This window comes from Gopherus evgoodei, chromosome 6 (genome assembly GCF_007399415.2).
Source record: "Gopherus evgoodei ecotype Sinaloan lineage chromosome 6, rGopEvg1_v1.p, whole genome shotgun sequence".
In the NCBI taxonomy this organism is placed as follows: Eukaryota; Metazoa; Chordata; order Testudines; family Testudinidae; genus Gopherus; species Gopherus evgoodei.
The window spans coordinates 78,703,657-78,726,299 of record NC_044327.1 but is presented as its reverse complement, the minus strand read 5'-3'; the positions used below and the strand labels follow the sequence as shown (position 1 = coordinate 78,726,299).

At 38.4% G+C, this 22,643-nt stretch overlaps 1 protein-coding gene across 3 annotated transcripts in view; it reads left to right on the top strand.

Moving 5' to 3' along the window:
- Positions 1-22,643, top strand: part of ADGRV1 (adhesion G protein-coupled receptor V1) — a 463,719-nt gene that overhangs the window by 109,040 nt on the left and 332,036 nt on the right. For all 3 annotated transcript variants that reach the window (XM_030567084.1, XM_030567083.1, XM_030567085.1), the window contains exons 35-43: positions 1,801-1,931; positions 2,215-2,314; positions 3,202-3,381; positions 6,434-6,597; positions 7,329-7,422; positions 11,441-11,519; positions 14,117-14,255; positions 18,950-19,091; positions 20,285-20,547. In XM_030567084.1, the coding sequence (XP_030422944.1) occupies positions 1,801-1,931; positions 2,215-2,314; positions 3,202-3,381; positions 6,434-6,597; positions 7,329-7,422; positions 11,441-11,519; positions 14,117-14,255; positions 18,950-19,091; positions 20,285-20,547 (1,292 nt within the window). The remainder of the gene's footprint in view (positions 1-1,800; positions 1,932-2,214; positions 2,315-3,201; positions 3,382-6,433; positions 6,598-7,328; positions 7,423-11,440; positions 11,520-14,116; positions 14,256-18,949; positions 19,092-20,284; positions 20,548-22,643) is intronic.

Below are 22,643 nucleotides of genomic sequence, written 5' to 3'. Positions count from 1 at the left end.
CTAAATTACACAGGACTGGACCGCCCCTCTCCAGCCCCCCACACCCTATGATCATGAGGAGCCAATGTGGTGTAAAGCCATTTTAGCCACAAAGCTTTCCTTCCCTTTCTTAGCTGCACCAGGCTGAGCTCAGGTGCATCTTTGGATCTGGCTCAGATCTCACACACTATAATCCAGGAAGAGTTCCGTTAAAAACCAATGGAGTCACATTGATGTCATATCATGATACAGACCCAACTAGTCAAATCATATGCCCGTTTTATGCAATAGTAAGAAATACAAGGCCTAGCTGGCCACATAAACTGGTTTTGCACTGGACTGTTAGTCAGAGAAAAGTAACTGCAGGGTAAATAAGGAAAGGAGGAGAATCTTGCCTCTTCTGTGAGTGGTAGTTTTATATAGATATAGAGGCACCTGGTCCTTTCTCAGCCAGCCTTACCTTCTCCCTTCTTTTGCCCTCCATCTGGGTTTGTTCAGAGGCAACTTGAACCCTGTAGTTCCAGTGGGTTTGATTATGCCCAGGATTAGAAACAGTGAGAAAAATTCTAAATTGTTTCTTTGAATATCTCTAATACAAACTGGTCAGAAAGTTGTTTTTTGGCAGTAGAAATATTGAACCCTAAAATATGGTCTAAGGAGAAAAAATATAATCTTAGCTGCATGCATTTTCTTATATCTCAGTGAATAAGAATGATGCAGCATAAAACCTTCAGACAGCTAAGAGATGTGTTGTATTAATATACCCAGATATCTTGATACTATAGGTTTCTGCACATTTTCCTGTCTTTCAGAAGCCAATGCAATACTGTATGTTCTGGCAAGCTTAAACACTTTGCACCTGAAAAATACTGTTGAAATACATATGCAGTATGCTTATGTTTTAGAAATAAACATCTGTCATATAATGTGTATGTATACATATATATGTTCACACCCCAACTATACATGCTAATATATATCTTAAGTTAATACAATATATAAAGCCTCAAGCCATCTTTTTATATTTATGAGCTTATTTTTATCTTTTTGTTTTTCATACATTTTGCGATGATTGCTATACTGTTCATTAGTTTTTTATTACATTGTCCATTAGACTGAATACTAGAAATACAAAAAATATAATTATTGTATATTTTATAAATTAACATTGACAGCACTTTGCTCGATTGATGTAGTTAGTATGTCTTGGGAAATCATAGGAAGCTATTAACGTTTTGTGAAAAATTTCTTTTGTATTTTTAAAAATCTATAACTGATGCTATTATGTAAGTTAAAACTCACATAACTGGAATTTACAGGTAATTGCAAGCATTCTTGTGCATGCATTGTGGAAAATTACATTACAGTGCATATTAGCAACATGTATATTTCTTGCCAGTGAACTGCTATAGGAATTTACTTGTGTCATAGCTAGTACATACAGCATTTATTATCTTGCATAGTCTATGGATTGCCATTGTTCTGGTGTTTGTGCATGTTCTGGTGGGTATTCATTTTTGTCTTTATACTGTAGTTGCTTTATAGCATGCATTTGATAGCTCTTTCCATTACATTTTTCAAAACTGAACTAAAAATAGAACTGAAAGGTTTAGAATTTGGATTTCCCCTTCTTCTTTTATGTTAAAAGCAAACGTGTATTACCTAGTAGGACTCACTGTAAAGTATCAGTGGGTATTTGAATTTCTTGGTTTTTGAAAAGTTACCATGATTATGGAATGCATGCTTCTGATTCTTATATGACTGATACTCAGCAAGGCAGTTTCCCTACAGCAAACATTTTATTATGTTCTTTATTCCTAGGGGAACAATTGCAGTTCCACGTCCTAAGAACTGCTCCTGGACTGGGAAATGTTACTGTTAATTGGAAAATTGTTGGGCGTCGTCTAGATCAAACCTTTGAAAACTATTCTGGAGTACTTTTCTTTCCCGAGGTAACCCCATACACAGTAACTGTGTTCAGCAGCAAAAGCTAGAGGTAATATTGAAATTAATGCTGAAGTGGAAAGGGGTGAACACCTTTCCAGATAGAATTGTTTCCTGGCCTATTTGATTGTTGTAGCTCTCTATCTTAGAGGTCCGAATTGTAGGGAGCTTTTAATTTTTGATATTTTAAATTTAAAACTTCTTGGAAGGAATCATTCAAAATCTGTGACAGATAGTGCCCTGGGTTTTGTACAGTGATAACTAATTTATTTTGCCACTTAAAATGAACAGGAATCATTGAATCTAACGTTCTGTGTTCATCTGCTGGATGACCATATTCCTGAAGAAAAGGAAGAATACCAAGTAGTCCTATATGACATCAGAACTCAAGGTAAAGCAAAAGTGTAGCATGGTGAATCTCAAAGGGGAAAAGGATGTAATCTGCATTATTGTTTTAATTAATTTTGTGACTTTTTAAAGCCCTGTACTTTATTTCTTAAGTTGTGAAAATTTGTTTCCATGTACTGAAGTTAGGTGGTCCTTCTTTATGTGCATACTGGCTCTAAAGTGTTCTGACTGGTATGTTTTGATTGGTTTTACAGTGGGCTCAACTCTACCCAGCAAATTCTGTGGGAGATGCACTCCTGTAAATAGGAGCAGAATTGGATCCATTAATGCCTTTTGGTTATAGTTGCTATGAAATAAGTCAATATTTATATCTGTTCAGACAACTCTTCTTGTACTGTCACAAGGAGACTTCCCCATTGACTGTTGATTTCTGCATACAAGGAGAGCAGTAGATGCTATTCCTGCCATTCTGATTATGCTGTGGGAGAAGCATCTAGATCTGCATTTTCTCTGCACGTAGTCACTATTAAACAAACATCCATTACTAAAGCTGGGCTAGATTTGCACATGAATTCTTGCTTCAAGGTGCCACAACCAGACTGGCAAAATCAAACCTTACTCTGTAATTACCCATCATATGAATGTCAATTGGATGATATTCTGTCTTCTCATTTGATATTATCTTTTCATTAGATATAGCTTTATTGTATTGTATTGTGCTATATTTGTTGTAGAACATGTATGGATCTGCTCTGGCCATAGAAACGCAGCAGATGCTGTCATGTTCTCTCTGATTCGTTGTACTGGGAATATGATTGACTGCATGGCATGTTGCAGGAAATAGTAATACAAACTGCCATTGCTAATATTAAAAAAAATAACTTCAGCTCCTTAACATTCTGTATAGTTGCTCCATTGACTGTTTTACAGGCTTTTCGTCAGTTGGTGCTGCTGTCTTGGATAGCCAACGTTATGAAGCTGTTTTGACAATAGAGGCCAGTGATGAACCACATGGAGTTTTGAACTTTGCTTCTTCATCCAGGATGGTTTTGATCCAAGAGGCAAACAAAACTATTCAACTTTTCATCAGCAGAGAATTTGGGTCTTTAGGTTTGTGTAATTTCTCTAGATACAGACGTTTTGTGTGTCTTCTGCAACACATTCTTGTTTGGACAGAAAAGGTCAATGGGAGTCAGATGAATCAAATGTTCATCTCTGTCTGCTCTCTTACTTTCAGAATCTTACTAGAAAAATGTAGTTACAGCGACAGGTTAGAGAGGACAGTAACCAAATATTCTTGCTTTCAATTTTAGTCAGTCCCCTCCAGAAACTTACCCAAATCTCGTCACCTCTAACTGCCTGCAGCGAAGGACTTCTCCCTGCGTAACAGTGCTTTGTCGTGATCCACCAGTCCCTGCAAAAACCACACAAGTGGCTAGGAGAATGGGCCTTTAAACCTAGGTCTTCATGAAACTGCTATTTTTACTGTCATTCCCGCCTCCTGCCCCTTTTTGAAGAACCTTACTGCCCAGTATGGTGATGTGTTCGTCCTTCAAGAGATATTTCCTAAAGCTGTTTGGGTGTTTATGAGAGATACTTGTGTCCCTGTGGCTTTACTATTATTATTATTATTATTATTATTATTATTATTATTATTATTATTATTATTATTATTATTTTATTATTTTATTATTTTATTTTATTTTATTTTTACATAATAATAATCAGCTGTATTATGGAAGAACAGATTGGGGCCCCATAGTACCAATCACTATACAAATATACAATTAGGCTTGGCAGAATTCAGTTTTTTAAAATAATTTCAGTGGATAATATAAGTGTTTATTTTAAGTGGTTTTTAATATTTATTGATTTAAAATTTCACAATGGCAAGAAATTGTAACAGGGTCAGGCAGTGGGATGGTTATGCAATAATTATTTAATGACAGTAGATGTTGAGATTCAAAAAGTTAGTTTTATAACTGTTAAAACATAAATTGTCAGCATCACATGTCAAAATATACAACATAAATAGCCCTAAATAAGTCTCTGATAAGTTCTTAGAAAGCATTTTTTTTACTTCTCTGTAAATTTTTATTATTATGGGTGAAAATATTTTTTGTTAGTTTGTGTGTGTATGAGCAACTCAATGTTTACCAACATTTACTGATAAATATCTAATCCTTCCAAGCCTATATTTAGTAAATTACTGTTCCTGCCCCAGAGAGTTAATTCTCTAAAGGAGAAGACATAACGTTTGGATAGAATGAACAACAAAGCAGGGTTTGGAGAGGTGGGGTAGGAGAGGCAGGGTAAAATAAATGTGGGTGCAATTTTTAGCTAGTCAGAAGTAGTAATTACAATTCACCACCTGCTTAACCATTATGCTATGACACAGCATAGAGAGCAACCGATGTGAAAAATAATTATTACTTATATACTAGGACAAAATCTCCCTCTTTCTGAGCAGTTGCAGGTATCACCTCTATAATATTCCCAACTCCTTCTAGCACAAGAAGTGAAGGACTGAGCCAGAGTCAAATTTCCTTACATTCATTTAGGTTTCCATCATTTTTTTGTTTGCTCATCAAACATAAAATATTGTTAGGGATTATGAATAGTTTTCAAATGATTATTCCTTGATGAATGCAGCTACTTTCCATTTCTCTTTTAGAAGAGGTCCATTTAGGTAAATCTTTGGTTGCTCAGATATTTTTTGCAGTGGTATATTATAAATTAGATTGTAACCAGGTGGCAGATGGTCATCACACAAATAGCCATTCAGTCCCACCATCTTCAAATCTCAGGAAATTGGTGGTTTTCTGTTCTAATGGACTAGCTAGTCTGTCACTTAGTATTGATCATAAGTGGTGATACTGCATTTCTGACACCTGGCTTCTGATGGATGCAATTTGCAGCACTGTGTTTCAGAATGAATCAAACCTTGTTTGTTGCCTTGTATTATCTGAGGGGAAGGAAGGGGGAACAACTAGGAAAAGAAATAAGAATTGAATAAAAACTGAACAAAAAAGGGATTAAAAGTTGAAAAAGGGGGAAAAGGATGGAGATGTAAAAGAAAAGGGGACAGAGAGTGGCAAGAATAAAGTAGAGAGATTGGCTGGGATTTTCAAAAACTCACTTTCAACGGTAGTTGGGTACCTAACTCCCTTAAGCCCCTTTGAAAGGCCTCTATTCTAGAACATGGCATAAGGAATAGAAGGTGCGGGTAGGAAGGTGAGTGGTTAGAGGGCTGTGCTCATCCACCATTCTAGTGTAAGAGAAGCTGAAACAGAACATTTTGGAAAAAAGAACGAGGCGTAATTGTAGCACCTTAGAGACTAACAAATTTACCTGGGCATAATCTTTCAAGGGCAAAAACCCATTTCATCAGATGCATGCAGTGGAAAATACAGTAGGAAGATATATCTAGATATAGATATAGATATATATAAAATACAAAGAAGATGAAAAAATGGGTGTTGCCATACCAACTCTAAGGAGACTAATCAATTAAAGTGGGATATTGTCAGTAGGAGAAAACAAACATTTGTAGTGGTAATCAGGATGGCCCATTTCAAACAAGAAGGCGTGAGTAACAGTAGGGGAAAATTAGCATGGGGAAATAGTTTTTTCTTTGTGTATGTATCCATTTAGTTTTTACTGTGTCAAACCCTAAACTTCTTAATTAGATTATACTCCCCTTTTTGCTAGGAGGAGGAAAAGAAAAATCTCAGCAAAAATACTCACAAACTCACATTTTCTCCTGTTTGCAAATCACTTTTAAATTAGTAAAGTGTTTAAAAAACAAGGTCTTGAAGCCTTTTTACCTTTGGAAGAGGGAAGAAAGACGATCTTGAGGTTAAGGCACTGGACTGGGACTCGAGATGTGGGTTTTAATTCTGGATTAGATTACAGACTTCCTGGGTGACCTGTTACAAGTCACGAAGAGCCTGATTCAAAGCACACTGAAGCCAATGAAGTGATTCCCATTGTCTTCAATGGGTTTTGGATCAGGTCCTTAATCTGCCTGATGGAGTTGCCCATCTGTAAAATCAGAATAATGCTCCCCTCTCCTGCACTGTGTCTGTTTTGTCTATTTGGATTGTAGTTAAATAGGAATTAAAATATAAGAACTTTTTTTGTTTTGTTCCACATTTACTAGGTGTTATCAATGTTACATATGCAACAGTGCCAGGATTGCTCAGAGTAAGGAATCAGACAGAAGGGACCTTGGCTGAACCAGGAGTTGATTACATACCTGTGTCTGGTTGGCTGCTTTTAGGGGAAGGAGAAACATCAGCTTCTATAAATGTTACTATTCTAGAGGTAAATCTTAGTCCTTGTCATCAATACATGATAGGGTGACCAGATGTCCCAATGTTATAGGGACGGTCCCAATATTTGGGGCTTTTTCTTATATAGGCTCCTATTACCCTACACCCTCCCCTCCCTGTCCCGATTTTTCGTACTTGCTATGTAATCAGCCTAATACACAATTGTCTTTGACTTCAGTGGGTGCACAATCAGGGTCTTAAATCCCGCAACTTGTCTGTCATTTCATGCTGTATATTGTTTCATTGCTGCTCAGAAGAAATAATGCAAGGATCTTTTTGCCCTAATCTTAAATGTGGAAACACAGAGAGTGGCTGCAACTAAACATGCATGAATGAAATCAAACTCTCATTAAGCTTCAGTTTCTACCTAGAATTCAGAATCGTCTTCATTGCCTCCACTTATATGGACTGATTGCTACATACTTTTCTTTTTCAGTGGGTACTTCTAGTGCTTTTTAAATTCACAATTAAATTTGTGTTCAGGAATATGTTCAATTTTTTTTGTCACAGTAGTGTCTTTTAAAAAAATATGATACTTTATTTCAAACATATTACATGAGGATCAATTTCAGACCTAATAATTGTATTTTAAGAGGATAGGAACAAATGAATAAAGTCTAATATAATTTAAAATCTTTGGGGCATAAGGTAAGTGGTGTTTTTTGCTTGACTCACATCTTAAAGGATCATAAAAGGAGAATTTACTGTGCTTTTGTTCTGCAGGATGATATACCAGAAGTGCAAGAATTCTTCCTGGTTAATTTAACGTCAGTTGAACTCACCATGAATCCTTTGATGTCATTCCCTCCCAGACTGGGTACAACATCTGTATCAGTACCATATTTATTTCACAGTTTATATGAATTGTATATATGTAATAATGCATTGTATTTATCTTTAATAAAGTAGTATATTGATTTAAGGCACGGTCAAGGCAAAAATAACTGAAAAGGTGGCTTATGCAATCATAAGGCTTACATTTCTTGGGATTTGGACAAATGGTGGGGTGATTTTATGGGATGTATATTATCAATTAATCTCATTAAAAAAAAGTTGTCATTTAGTAAAATGTGTCTCATGAGGAAAAGTTAACTTACATGTTGAAATTTGATTCTTGTATTCTAATATGAAAATAGTTTGGACAGTGAGCAAACTTACTGATGTACATTTCACCAGTGAATAGTTATTGCTGGACTAATTCAAATGTCTTTGAGTGTCTAATGCAGCATGGTGCCTGTGATGCATTGCACAAGTCAACAGATGGGATCATTCAAACAGAAGCTGGTGACAGGGAATATTTTTCAAAAAGTAGCAACGCCTATTAACAGAATCCCACCAGAGAAAATGTTAGGGCTGTGATGTGCCTTTTAGGCAAAGCAGGAGAAGTTCCAGTAAACATTCTACACCAGACAGTCATTGTGCCTCTAGGATCTTAAGAGGTTGCAGGGGGATCATGGCCATTCATATACAAGGTGCAGTGTGCTCTGCTGACCTCTGCAGATCGGAACGGGGCAGGAGGGCCAGGGGACCTTTGAAAGATAACTCCCATATTAGCACGAACCTTACACACTCCTTGCATTCCATGAGCACAAGGATTACCATTGTGTCTGGTCCGTATGCAAAGAGTATTAAAGGGTAGGCTCCTTATGCCTCCTCCAGAGTTCTGTTCTTGCCCTGGTTACTGTTTGTTTAGTGTGTAAACATATGTTCCAAAATAATACTTTGTGTAACTGGCCAGTGAGATGACAGACTTCATAAGGTCTCTTTTTATTACTGTTTTTGTTACATTTGGTTTTGATGATAAACTTCAATGAATTTCTTAAACTTTTAATGATCTTCATTTATCCTCTTGCTTGGTTAGAGTCCTGGTCCAATGACAAAATTCCCATTGATTTCAAAGAGAGCTGGATCAGATCCCTCATGTTACAGAAATGTGTTTATTATGTGCTTCTAATAGTTTCTCTTTGACCTCTTTTCGCTTTTCTTTGCATGCATGTAGAAATGACTGAGTTGATTCATTACAGACTGAAAGGTAAACACAACATCCAGTGCTGATTTGTGCAGGTTGAGCTGTGATTAGTTCACTGATTCAAACCATAAATACTTAGTGCACATTCAAAGAGTAACACATGGGTGACACAAATTATCTTCCAGAACTAAATTCGGTGACAGGCTATTTATTTAGTCTTACCCTGCATTATTAGCGGTACTTGAGCACCTTCTTGACTTACAGTAACTTAGCCCTGATATAGGGGCAAACTTAGGACAAATATTGGACAGGCTTGCAGATGCACACATTATATATAGGGATAAGTTTTAACCCATGATTTTCCTTGATAACCCTGAATTCTAGATACTAAATATTATTGTAGAATCTTGCTAGTCTACATTTCCCTATCCATACACTTTATAATTTGCACAAAATTATCAGTTTCCTCATTTCCCAGCAAAGATTTAATAGAGAAGTCAATATTATAAAATCTCATATTACTTAGACTTCATTATGATGTAAATAAATTGAGGTACTATTCAGATGTAAAAATAAGTGATTAAAGAACATTTTGAGATGCATCATTCTCACTTTATTGTTCACTTGCTAAATTTTACAATTTAGGAAGTCAGAAAGGGTCAGTGCTAGGAATAGGCTCGAATTCTGGCCCGATTGAAGTGAGTGGCAAAACCCCATTGATGTCAACGGAACCAGGATTCACCCACAAAATATTATATTATAGGCAGTGAAGGAGGAAAGTTGCACAACATTTTTCATTAGCTTCATTTGCTTATAACTCTGCCAGACTTCAAGCATTTGTGCTAAAATGCCCCATGTTGGATGTCTGACTCAGACTGTATCCTTCTGTTTCAGCAAAAGTTATTCAACCTTTTCTGAGAATGAAGTTGGGAAAAATTCATTGTTTCTACTCTTTTAAATGTCTGACCTTTTTTAGAGAAGCTCTAGTACCTCCATTCTGTGAAGTAGGGACTTGAAATTACATAGGGGTGTCACCCAGGTGTCAGGAATGTTTGTTTTACTGTTCTTGTTAAAATCCACCAAAATTTTGCCAAGTGATAACACTTAGAAAATTCTCAGTTCCCACATGCTTAGTAGATGCTTGTTAGAGCACAGCAGCTAAATTCTCCAAAGATTCCAGCTTCACTCTTCTCCATCTTGGGGCTTCAGAGCTGAGCAGGAGTTTACCTATGATTACTCCACCTGGCTACAGGGAGCGGCTGTGGAGACTGCCTCACCTATGCTCTCAGTGCTCCCACTTCTGATATTCAGGCAGCATAGAAGAAAATGAGGAAAGAGCCTCATTCAAATGCAGAGGGATGAGAACTGAGGAGTAGGAACAGATGTAGAGATGGAGAATGAGGACTAGGAACCCGGAGTGGGAAAAAATGGGGCAAAAGCTGAGGGGGGGTAGGAACAAAGGTGGGAGAGGGGGAAGAGCCGGGAAGATGAGAAGGGACATGAGAAAAGGCAGGAGCTGGGTGGAGAGGATAAGGGAAAGAGTTGGTAAGGGGAGTTAAGTTGGAGAGCATACGCGATAGGAACAGAAGGGAACAAAGAGAGGCAGGGAGCATAGGGGCAGAAAGTTCTGCAGCCCCCACTGCACATGTTCCTACAGAACCTGCAGTTAAACTCATTATTCCTCATCCTCAACAATCTTTTCCTGTCTAGCAAATAACTGTGAACCCCACTGATAATGTGTCCTTACCCTCTCTAGTGGCAGGTCTAGGGTAACAGTCATCTACTACTAGCAGTTACTCAGTTAGCTCAAGTGATAGAGGTCTGTGCCATGGACCTAAAGATCACAACCCTACTGATGAACCATATAAAGAGTAAATATGGCTCCATAGGATGAAATTTTAGTTTTTTCCAATTTTTTTTCATTATTATAAAACTTAGGAAATTATATAAACCAAAATATTTAAAAAAGTAAGGTTTCAAAAAGAAGTGCTTACATTAGGAAATGCCTGAATTAAGGTTGCCCATGCAGTGCTGTGCTCTGAATAAGTAAAGTGCTACATTCTTTGAAAACTCAAACCTAGGCATCTCATATTAGGTATCCAAAATTAATGGACACATTGGATATTAATTTCTGTATGCATCAGTTCCATGTATGTAAAGTGACTATAATAATCTTCCTCATGTCACAGGGGTATCATGAAGATAAATGTATTAATGTTTGTGGAGCATGAAGTGTAAGAGTGATGAGCACCAGAGAAATGCCCATAAGAAAATTAATAATTCTGAACTCAGAATGGGATTTAAGTAGTGTACAGTAAATAAGGAATGGGACCACACATTGAATGATGAGGATAAAAGAAAATTTTCAATAACAGTTTATTCGGGATTGCCATTCATCTTGTGCACTAAGTGAAGGAAGGGTCTATGGAGAAACTCGCATGTGATCATAATGCATGTGCACCAAGAGGACAAATTAAGGGCAACATTAATTCTGGTATTTCCTAACTTTTCAATGCTGGGCTTTGCAACCTTAATATTCTTGTAATGTTGCTTTTTTATTTGTTTGTAATGTGTATACCTGTGGTAAGACAGAGATGTCTATTTATAGGTCAGTATTTGTGTGGAAGATAGTTCTTCATTTCATTCAGTGGGGACAAGGTTTTCTCTGTCCATTACCAGTTAAACTGCCCATTCTTTTCCTCTCTCTTTCTTTCCCACTTTGGAGACACAAAGTGCTGCATATTTTGTGCGTAAAGCTTATTGGAGTTTGTGTAATAGATTTTTTACCAAGCCCTAAAAACAGAATATAAATAGGTTTTCTTCTTTCTTTTGATATTTTTTTTAATCCTTTGTATTTTGGCTTTAGATGCAGAAGGCTTGGGTGCTCAGATTATTATTGATGCCAATGATGGAGTGAGAGGAGTAATTGAATGGCAGAATACCAAGTAAGTCTCATCTTCCATGAAGAATCTAGTCTGTGATTAGTTGCTTGAGTGCCTATTCATTCTCCCTTGGAAATCAGTGGCAAAACTCCCAGTGATTTCAGTGGAAGCAAGATCAAACCTTTGGTGTGGCAAAACAGCATTAAAATCATCTGAATTGGCAAGTGAAGAATTTCTCTTACATTGGGGAATGATCAGGTAGTTTGGGGCTTGTGCAGCAGTTTATTCCTTTGCTATCCCTAGTTTTGGCCTTAGCTGCTCTGGTTTACACCGTGGATGAGTTGTGTGATAAGGTGGCCCCAGGAATGAGGAGAGGGACATAAATGTAGTTCAAGCCAATTTCCCTTTCCTCATCACACTGAATTTCACTGAACATACCTCAGATTTAGCTCAAGATTTTGTGGGGGATGTGTGTGTATTTTTGTATGTATATAATGTATATAGTCTTCTGCTGTAAAGATGAAATTCAGCCCATTGTGGAGGTCTCTCTCTCTCTCTCTCGTGTGTGTGTGTGTGTGTGTGTGTGTGTGTGTGTGTGTGTGTGTGTGTGTGTGTGTGTGTGTGTGTACAATACTCACCTGGAGAATTGAGGAAACAAATTGACAGCGAGACGGGTACCCGGAAGTTACCTACTACAGGACAGGCCCAACATGGAAAATAACAGAACACCGCTGGCGATCACATACAGCCCCCAGCTAAAACCTCTCCAGCACATCATCAGCTATCTGCAACTATCCTGGAAAATGATCCCTCACTTTCACAGACCTTGAGAGACAGGCCAGTCCTCATGTACAGACAGCCCCCACAACCTGAAGCAAATACTCACTAGCAACTACACAGCACACCACACCTCTCCCTCACCAGGGTGGCAGCAGCAGCCTGGGGCTCCGGGGGCTATTTTAAGGGCCAAAGCTCCCCTCTTCTACTGCTGCGGCACTTTAAATAGCTGCTGGAGCCCTGGGGAAACAGCGGGGCTCTAGCAGCTATATAAAGGACCGGGGCAGCAGAGGCAGCTGGAGCACTGACCCTTTAAATAGCCTCCGGAACCCTCTGCTATCCCAGGGCTCTGGGGGCTATTTAAAGGGCTGGGGTTCCAGGTGCAACTGCTGCCCTGGTCCTTTAAATAGCCGCCAGAGCCCCGGGGAAGTGGTGGGGCTCCCATGGCTATTAAAGGACCAGGGCGGCAGAGGCAACTGGAACCCCGGCCCTTTAAATAGCCCCTGGAGCCCCCCACTACCCCTGGGCTCTGGGGACTATTTGAAGAACCTGCGGCTCCCCTGCTTCTACCACCCCGGCCCTTTAAATAGCTGCCAGAGCCCTGGCGAACCGGTGCAAACCGGCTCCAGCTCACCACTGCCCCTACATAGGTGTTCCTTTCACTGTGTACATGTAAGCAAGGACTGTAACATACTCAGTGTAACTGGAGTCAGAGGTCCCATTGCCCTAGAGGGATTGTTACTGACAAGACACCAGTGGAACAGGAAACATAGGGTTAGGCTGGAAACAAATCAGTCACATGGACAGAGCAGTCCACAGGGTTTAATAAAGTTTCACTTGTTCTACTTAAATTGCATTCAGTTTTTTACTTTGTGAATGAAACAAGGACAATGGCCATTTCCTCTCCTACCTCTAATATTCTTCTTTCTGCTGACTCATTCGGACCCAGCATTGAGACTGCATCCATGGGAGGAGGGGTTGCAGAAACTTCTGTGTACAAACTGACCTGCCCCTTGTGCAGGGCACTGTGCAGAAGACCCTCCACAATGGGCTGAATTCCACCTTTAAAGTAAAAGACAATACTAAAAGTTACATTAGACATACTATTTAAAGAATAAATCGGTCTTTCTCATATGAAAATATACTGAGTCATTTCAAAATGTGATTGTTACTATGACTTTATATTTTATACCCAAACAATTATGTTAAAAGAATATTCTTAAGGTTGCAAAGTCAAGGACTCAAAACTTAGAAAATGCCTGTGCCACCTTATTTCACACCTTTGTGTGGAATCATTGTGATATTCCTTAGTTATATGTAAAAAGCAACAGAGTCCTGTGGCACCTTATAGACTAACAGATGTATTGGAGCATAAGCTTTCATGGGTGAATATGTCTGACAAAGTGGGTATTCACCCACGAAAGCTTATGCTCTGTTAGTCTATAAGGTGCCACAGGACACTCTGTTGATTTTTACAGATCCAGACTACCCCCCTGATAGTTTAGTTATATGATTACATACCCTTTGTTTTTTAATATATGGATGGCAGTGGACATATATGTGTACGTAATTCAAAAACAGGCAAATATTGCTTAGTAGAGGATTGCATTAGCAATTTACCAAGAACCTGAGGTATGTAGCTAATTTAGTCACTGCTCTTTTTAATGTAAAGGTGTTTGCCCCCCGAGAAGACAAATCTCATCTCTGCATCTAATGCATACTGAAAACTGAAAAGTTACAATGGGTGGGAAGGTGGCAAGTTGTGATCATGGATTTGAATGACTATGAATTGTGCACTCTATGTTAAATTTGTTGCTCTCTTCTGAACACTGCTGTTGCATACTACCAGTATAAGAGAGAATTCTTCTTGCTTTTTATTTTAGTTTTGAAATAGATGAAATCCATGGGAGTCTGACATTAGTAGCATACCGGAACAGAGGATCTTCTGGCAATGTATCTTTGTTTTTCTATGCCCAGAATCTAGAAGCAAAACTGGGACTGGATTTTAATGTGACGTCAAGGGTAAGAAGCAAACACAAAGTCAATTACTATTCATTTCTCAAGTCTCAATACTGAAAATGCAATTATTACTCTCAATTGGCGCAGTCATGCAAAGTGCTGAACTAGATATTCATTGAGGAGTCTGGTGGCACTTTAAAGACTAACAAATTTGTTTGGGCATAAGCTTTTGTGAGTAAAAAAAAAAAATCACCACTTCTTCAGATGCATGGAGTGAAAATTACAGATACAGGTATAAATACACCAGCACATGAAGAGAAGGGGGTTAACATACAAGTGGAGAACCAGTGCTGACGGGCCAATTCAGTCAGGGTGGATCTGGTCCACTCCCAATAATTGATAAGGAGATGTCAATACCAAGAGAGGGAAAATTGCTTTTGTAGTGAGCCACCCACTCCCAGTCCCTGTTCAAGCCCAAATTAACGGTGTTAAATTTGCAAATTAATTGTAGCTCTGCAGTTTCTCTTTGAAGTCTGTTTTTGAAGTTTTTTTGTTGAAGGATGACTGCTTTTAAAACTGTTATTGAATGTCCAGGGAGATTGAAGTGTTCTCCTGCTGCCTTTTATATGTAACAGTTTCTGATGTCAGATTTGTTTCAATTTATTCTTTTACAGAGAGACTGTCTGGTTTGGCCAATGTACATGGCAGAGGGGTATTGCTGGCACATGATGGCATTTATCACATTAGTAGATGTGCAGGTGAATGAGCCCCTGATGGTGTGGCTGATGTGGTTGGGTCCTCTGATGGTGTCGCTAAAGTAGATATGGGGATAGAGTAGGCAATGGGGTTTGTTACAGGGATTGGTTCCTGGGTTAGTGTTTCTGTGGTGTGGTGTGTAGTTGCTAGTGAGTATTTGCTTCAGGTTAGGGGGCTGTCTGTACATGAGGACTGGCCTGTCTCTCAAGGTCTGTGAAAGTGAGGGATCATTTTCCAGGATAGTTGCAGATACTTGATGATGTGCTGGAGAGGTTTTAGCTGGGGGCTGTATGTGATAGCCAGCGGTGTTCTGTTATTTTCCATGTTGGGCCTGTCCTGTAGTAGGTAACTTCCGGGTACCCATCTCGCTCTGTCAATCTGTTTCCTCAGTTCTCCGGGTGGGTATTGTAGTTGTAAGAATGCTTGATAAAGACCTTGTAGGTGTTTGTCTCTGTCTGAGGGATTGGAACAAATGGGGTTGTATTTTACGGCTTGGCTGTAGACAGTGGATCGTGTGATGTGTCCTGGATGGAAGTTGGAGGCATGTAGGTAAGTATAGCGATCAGTAGGTTTCTGGTATAGAGTGGTGTTTATGTGACCATCACTTATTTGCACTGTAGTGTTCAGGAAGTGGATCTGTCATGTGGACTGGACCAGACTGAGGTTGATGGTGAGGTGGAAATTGATGAAATCCAGGTGGAATTCTTCAAGGGCCTCCTTCCTGTGGGTCCATATGATGATGATGTCATCAATGTAGCGTAAGTAGAGGAGGAGTGCTAGGGGACGAGAGCTGAGGAAGTGTCATTCTAAGTCACATAAAAATGTTGGCATACTGTGGGGCCATGCAGGTACCCATAGCAGTGCCACTGACTTGAAGGTATAAGTTGTCCCCAAATCTGAAATGGTTGTGGGTGAGGACAAAGTCACAAAGCTCAGCCACCAGGTGTGCCGTGGCCTCATCAGGGCTACTATTCCTGACAGCTTGTAGTCCATCCTTGTGTGGAATATTGGTGAAAAGAGTTTCTGCATCTATGGTGGACAGTATGGGGTTTTCATGAAGATCATCAATGCACTGTAGTTTCCTTAGGAAGTCGGTGGTGTCTCAAAGATAGCTAGGAGTGCTGGTAGCATGGGGTCTGAAGAGAGAGTCCAAATAGCCAGATAATGTTGCTGTAAGAGTGCCAATGCCTGAGATGATGGGGTGTCCAAGATTTCCAGGTTTGTGGATCTTGGGTAGCAGACAGAATACCCCTGGCAATTTCCCCTCTCTTCATATTGACACCTCCTCATCAATTATTGGGAGTGGACCACATCCACCCTGACTGAATTGGCCTTGTCAACACTGGTTCTCCAGTTGTAAGGTAACTCCCTTCTCTTCATGTGCCAGTATATTTATACCTGTATCTGTAATTTTTACTCCATGCATCTGAAGAAGTGTTTTTTTTTACCCAGGAAAGCTTATGCCCAAATAAATCTGTTAGTTTTTAAGGTGCTACCGGACTCCTCGTTGTTTTTGTGGATACAGACTAACACTGCTGCCCCACTGATACTAGATATTAATCTTAAATAGCATGTTTTCTAATCCAGAAATTATAGGAAAACAGGATTATTTTTTTTTATAAATCATCTAAATAATCCAAGTTCTAAAATTTTATACTTAGATTTTGTATGTAACCTTTGTTCGGAAAAATTATGTCATTCATATTTGGAAGCCATTTTTCTTAAAAGATCCTTTACAACAGGTGCCTTTAAAAAGTTGCTTCAATGAAATGTGCTTATTGGCCCTAATTCTGCTGATTGTCCTCAATTCCTGTTTTAGCCACATTACAATAGAGCTCAGAATTTGGTCCTTTGTTTGCATTCTTCTTCCGTTTTTAAGAACTCTGTAGGCTAAAATAGAAAGGAGCAAAAACACTGCCAGCTTAAGTGCAAGAGTGTAATAAGAAAAGCCAAAGAGGAGTTTGAAGAATGGCTAGCCAAAAACTCCAAAGGTAATAACAAAATGTTTTTTAAGTACATCAGAAGCAGGCAGCCTGCTAAACAACCAGTGGGGCCCCTTGACGATCGAAATACAAAAGGAGCGCTAAAAGACGATAAAGTCATTGCGGAGAAACTAAGTGGATTCTTTGCTTCAGTTGTCACGGCTGAAGATGTTAGGGAGATTCCCAAACCTGAGCCGGCTTTTGTAGGTGACAAATCTGAGGAACTGTCACAGATTGAAGTGTCACTAGAGGAGGTTTTGGAATTAATTGATAAACTCAACATTAACAAGTCACCGGGACCAGATGGCATTCACTCAAGAGTTCTGAAAGAACTAAGGTGTGAAGTTGCGGAACTATTAACTAAGGTTTGTAACCTGTCCTTTAAATCGGCTTCGGTACCCAGTGACTGGAAGTTAGCTAATGTAACGCCAATATTTAAAAAGGACTCTGAGGTGATCCCAGCAATTACAGACTGGTAAGTCTAACGTCGGTACCGGGTAAATTAGTCGAAACAATAGTTAAGAATAAAATTGTCAGACACATAGAAAAACATAAACTGTTGAGCAATAGCCAACATGGTTTCTGTAAAGGGAAATCGTTTCTTACTAATCTATTAGAGTTCTTTGAAGGGGTCAACAAACCTGTGGACAAGGGGGATCCAGTGGACATAGTGTACTTAGATTTCCAGAAAGCCTTTGATAAGGTCCCTCACCAAAGGCTCTTACATAAATTAAGTTGTCATGGGATAAAAGGGAAGGTCCTTTCATGGATTGAGAACTGGTTAAAAGACAGGGAACAAAGGGTAGGAATTAATGGTAAATTCTCAGAATGGAGAGGAGTAACTGTTCCTCAAGGGTCAGTCCTAGGACCAATCCTATTCAATTTATTCATAAATGATCTGGAGAAAGGGGTAAACATTGAGGTGGCAAAGTTTGCAGATGATACTGAACTACTCAAGATAGTTAAGACCAAAGCAGATTGTGAAGAACTTCAAAAAGATCTAACAAAACTAAGTGATTGGGCAACAAAATGACAAATGAAATTTAATGTGGATAAATGTAAAGTAATGTACATTGGAAAAAATAACCCCAACTATATGTACAATATGATGGGGGCTAATTTAGCTACGAGTCAGGAAAAAGATCTTGGCGTCATCATGGATAGTTCTCTGAAGATGTCCACACAGTGTGCAGAGGCAGTCAAAAAAGCAAACAGGATGTTAGGAATCATTCAAAAGGGGATAGAGAATAAGACTGAGAGCATATTATTGCCCTTATATAAATCCATGGTACGCCCAAATCTTGAATACTATGTACAGATGTGGTCTCCTCACCTCAAAAAAGAAATTCTAGCACTAGAAAAGGTTCAGAAAAGGGCAACTAAAATTATTAGAGGTTTGGAGAAGGTCCCGTACGAGGAAAGATTAAAGAGGCCAGGTCTCTTCAGCTTGAAAGAGAGGAGACTAAGGGGGGATATGATAGAGTTATATAAAATCATGAGTGATGTGGAGAAAGTGGATAAGGAAAACTTATTTACTTATTCCCATAATACAAGAACTAGGGGTCACCAAATGAAATTAATAGGTAGCAGGTTTAAAACAAATAAAAGGAAGTTCTTCTTTACACAGTGCACAGTCAACTTGTGGAACTCCTTACCTGATGAGGTTGTGAAGCTGGGACTATAGCAATGTTTAAAAGGGAACTGGATAAATTCATGGTGGCTAAGTCCATAAATGGCTATTAGCCAGAATGGGTAAAGAATGGTGTCTCTAGCCTCTGTTCATCAGAGGATGGAGATGGATGGCAGGAGAGAGATCACTTGATCATTGCTTGTTAACTTCACTCCCTCTGGGGCACCTGGCATTGGCCACTGTTGGTAGACAGATACCGGGCTAGATGGACCTTTGGTCTGACCCAGTAAGGCCGTTCTTATGTTATGTTCTTAGAGTTGCAAAATCTTACATACTTGTTCATGTTATATACTTGTTAAGATAATATGCCCTTTATGTTTCACTCCCAGATCCTCTCTTTTGCTGATGGAGAAAGGTATAAACACATTGATGTCATGATTTTTGATGATGATATTCCTGAAGGTGATGAGAAATTCCAGTTAATTTTAACAAATCCCTCCTTGGGGCTGGAACTAGGAGAGAACACAACAGGTAAAACAGACTTATTCTTTATACTCTCGCTCTTTGTTATTGTTGTTTTACAACTGTTTTCATTACTTTATGCCTAAGGAATCATTGTAATCTTGAAACTATCATTTACCTATTGTGGATGACCTTATATTTTGATGAAGATTCTGAAACCCGTATTGAAATTTATCTAACTGCTAAGACTCTATTTAAAATAAAGCAAGACTTACGTAGAAATTGAGTTTTGTGAGGAACCATGCTGTTTTTACAGCATGTTAGTTTTGATTTTTTGCAATATTTAGAGCTACATTTATGCCTGCCTCATGAGTAACTAATGTGCCTCTTCTTTAAGTGTTGTTAAGATGTGATATGTAGGATAATAGCATAGGAAGAGTATTCTTTTTTAATTGAATAGGTAAGGCTTGATTTTTTTTCCCCTTTGGCAATTTATACTTTGTTCTGGGTTTAGTCACATAAGTGTTACTAATTCTGACTAAAGGCAGCAGAATCTTGCTTTTCATTATTAGAAATTTTGGAAGCTCAATAAATTAAAAATTTGCAGAATGAGCATAATCCCTTTTGTCTAAATCAATAATAGTTACAGGAACTGTCTTATAGTAATACAAAATTCAATCTCTTTAAATCTCTTTATGATATGTGGTATGAATAAAAGAGTTACTTTGCTATATATTCTCTACAAGTTTTGATGGTACAGAAACTTTCATGCTCTCATGTAAAGCCCTGGTGCAGCAAGGTGTTCGAGCATGTGCCTGAGTTTAAGCATGTGAGGAGTCCCATTGAAGACTGTATTCAACTAGTAGTGAGGCCTCTTTAGAACATAACATCAACAGTCAGTAAGAGAGAATGTCCTGTCATATGAAGAGTGTATTCCTATGTTTAAAGTTAGGCATGCAGTTAATTACTTTGTTGAATTGAAATCTCAATGAGACTATGGCCTTTTTACAGGAAAAAGGACCACATTCTCCTAATTCCTTATGCGCATATATATGCATTGATAAAATTAAATATATACATATCATATTAAATTAAGTTAAACTGATGTAAAATGGAGAATATGGTCTTTTTTGGATAAATATATTAAAAGTCTCTCTTTCTCTCCCTCCCTCTCTCATTATTATTATTGTTGTTATTATTATTACCCTAGTTGGATTGTGGACATTAAAAATAATATATTTCCACTATTTCTTTTTCAAAAGCCACAGTTACCATCCTTGCCAGTGATGATGGTCATGGAGTTTTGTCATTCAATAACAGCGATCACTTTTTCCTAAGGGAGCAGTCAGCTCTCCATTTGATGGAAAGTGTTGCTGTACTGAACATAATTAGAGAACCTCCCCAGGGGATATTTGGCACTGTGACTGTTCAGTATCTTGTGAGAGAAATAAATTCTTCAGCTGCATCAGTGGATCTGACCCCTTCACAAGGATATATCATGCTGGAAGAGGGAGTCAGATTCAAGGTAATATGCAGGTGGTTATTATAATGTAAGAGAAGTAGGCTTGTTTCACCTACCTGAGAAGCATACAGAGCTGTCCACGTTTTATGTTAGACTTGATTTCCTGTTGTATTTTGTTTTATTTCTTGTTATTGTAGGAATGAGATCTCAAAGATTGTGAATATATGAATATGAAAATGTAGAGAAAATGAAATATTCTAACACTAATTTCTATGTAGTCATTTAATCCCATTATTACTTTTGGAATATTTATGCCTTTTTGCAGCAGTTCAGATAAATATCAAACAATATAATGCATAGGATACATTCAGAGAAACTGAGGAACAATTTCCTTATATATACTTGGCACATGGCTATGTTTTTATTCTGAAATTTGCCTCTTACATACAATCTACTTGAATAATAGAGCTAAAATATAGTACAGTATTTCATTCTGTATAGTCAGAATACTTTCATTGCTCTCAGTTGTACAGAATACATTACTGAAAGTGCAAGAAAATGTGGCAGTAACTAATGTTTCTCAGACAACAAAAATGTAAATTCTGGGTAGAAAGAGGACCTAATCCCTGGAGTGGGGCTGGCGGAGATTGCCCCCACTCAAAAAAAATCAAACTAGAAAATGGATGATCTTGTTGCTGAACTAGTTTTCTATTGATTTTTTATTCATTTAGGGTGAAATCCTGGCCCCGTTTAAGTCAATGGGTATTTTGCCTTTCCCCTCAATGAAGTGAAGATTTTACTTTTATTGTCTAAATAAAACACCTATAATAAAAGCTCATATGTACTGTGCAATAAGTACTAAAAACATACTCAGATGAAAATGGTCCTTCATAAAAATTCATGTGGCCTAAGACATCCAACTGACCAAAACAAGACCTCAAAAGAACAGAAAATAAAATAATGTTCCGCCAAAATCCTGGCTGATGAAACAGAAAAAGTCTTGTGAATCTGAAGTTTTCTGTGTGGATTCAGTCATGGGGAGCAAGTTTGTATGATGTGTGGGTTTTAGAGCTATTCAGGAAATGTTTTTTGTTCCTGTGAAAGATAAAAAAAAGTTTTCATTCATCAACATTGTTCTTCTAAAGTTTTCAGGTTTTTGTCAAAAAACTGTAAACCCCAAAACTGCAAGTTTTATTGTCTGAAAAAAAAATTGCTTTCATTTTTTAAATGAGACATTGCTGAAATGTCTGTTCTAATGAAAAAGCATTTTGAATTAAACATTTTGACCAGCTCTAGTGGGGTTTTATTTAATAAAATTGTCACCACTCTTGGACCATTTTCAGGGACTAGTGGAGCTTCACTGATGGAGAGCCTGGAATATGGGCAATGAGAGTCAAAATACATAACTTTAAACTGTTATGGTAGGATATAAGAAAGCACATAGTATCTTAAATGGGTCCTACACCATGGAGAGCTTTAGCACAAGCACTTTGAATTGTATTTGGAATTGAATTAGTAGCCAGTATAGCACAGATGTTATGTGGAAACATTAACCCAACCTGCTCAGAAGTTGAAGACTCACAAAAGTACATCCCAAATATTGTAGAAATTTTACCTGGAGCAAGCAAAGACCTGGATACCTATGGCAAGGTCTGTATCTGAAAGGTCCCAGGCTCCTGGTTAGCTGTAGATACATTGCTGTTATCTGTGTAACCACAAGCAGCAAAACTGTATGTACCTGTATATCTATTGCTTTCATATGATATTGGAAAAGGATGGTGCTTATGCACAATTGAAGGTAAAAGTACTACAATACTCTTCTGTTCCTCTGTGTTACCGTTTACCAACCTGGAAGGCAGGCCTTCCTCAGAGGGGTCCCACTCAATCCAGTGGCAGGTGGAGCAGAAAAGAGCAGCAAAGAATGGAGAAAGTTTCATGACTTCAGATGCATTCCTTCCCTCCACAATCTAAGTTCATAAACACGCAGAGTGCAAATATGCCCCTGTATTTTTAGTGAGGCAGCTAGTAGTTAGCTTTCTCTTTCTGCTCCTTGGGGTCTAAACGGTAGATACCAGATCAGCAAACATGTACTAAACAGGGCTGTGGGTTCAGGTAGTCCACTCATGTCATGTTCTCTGTTCCTCTGGCCCTTAGCTCAG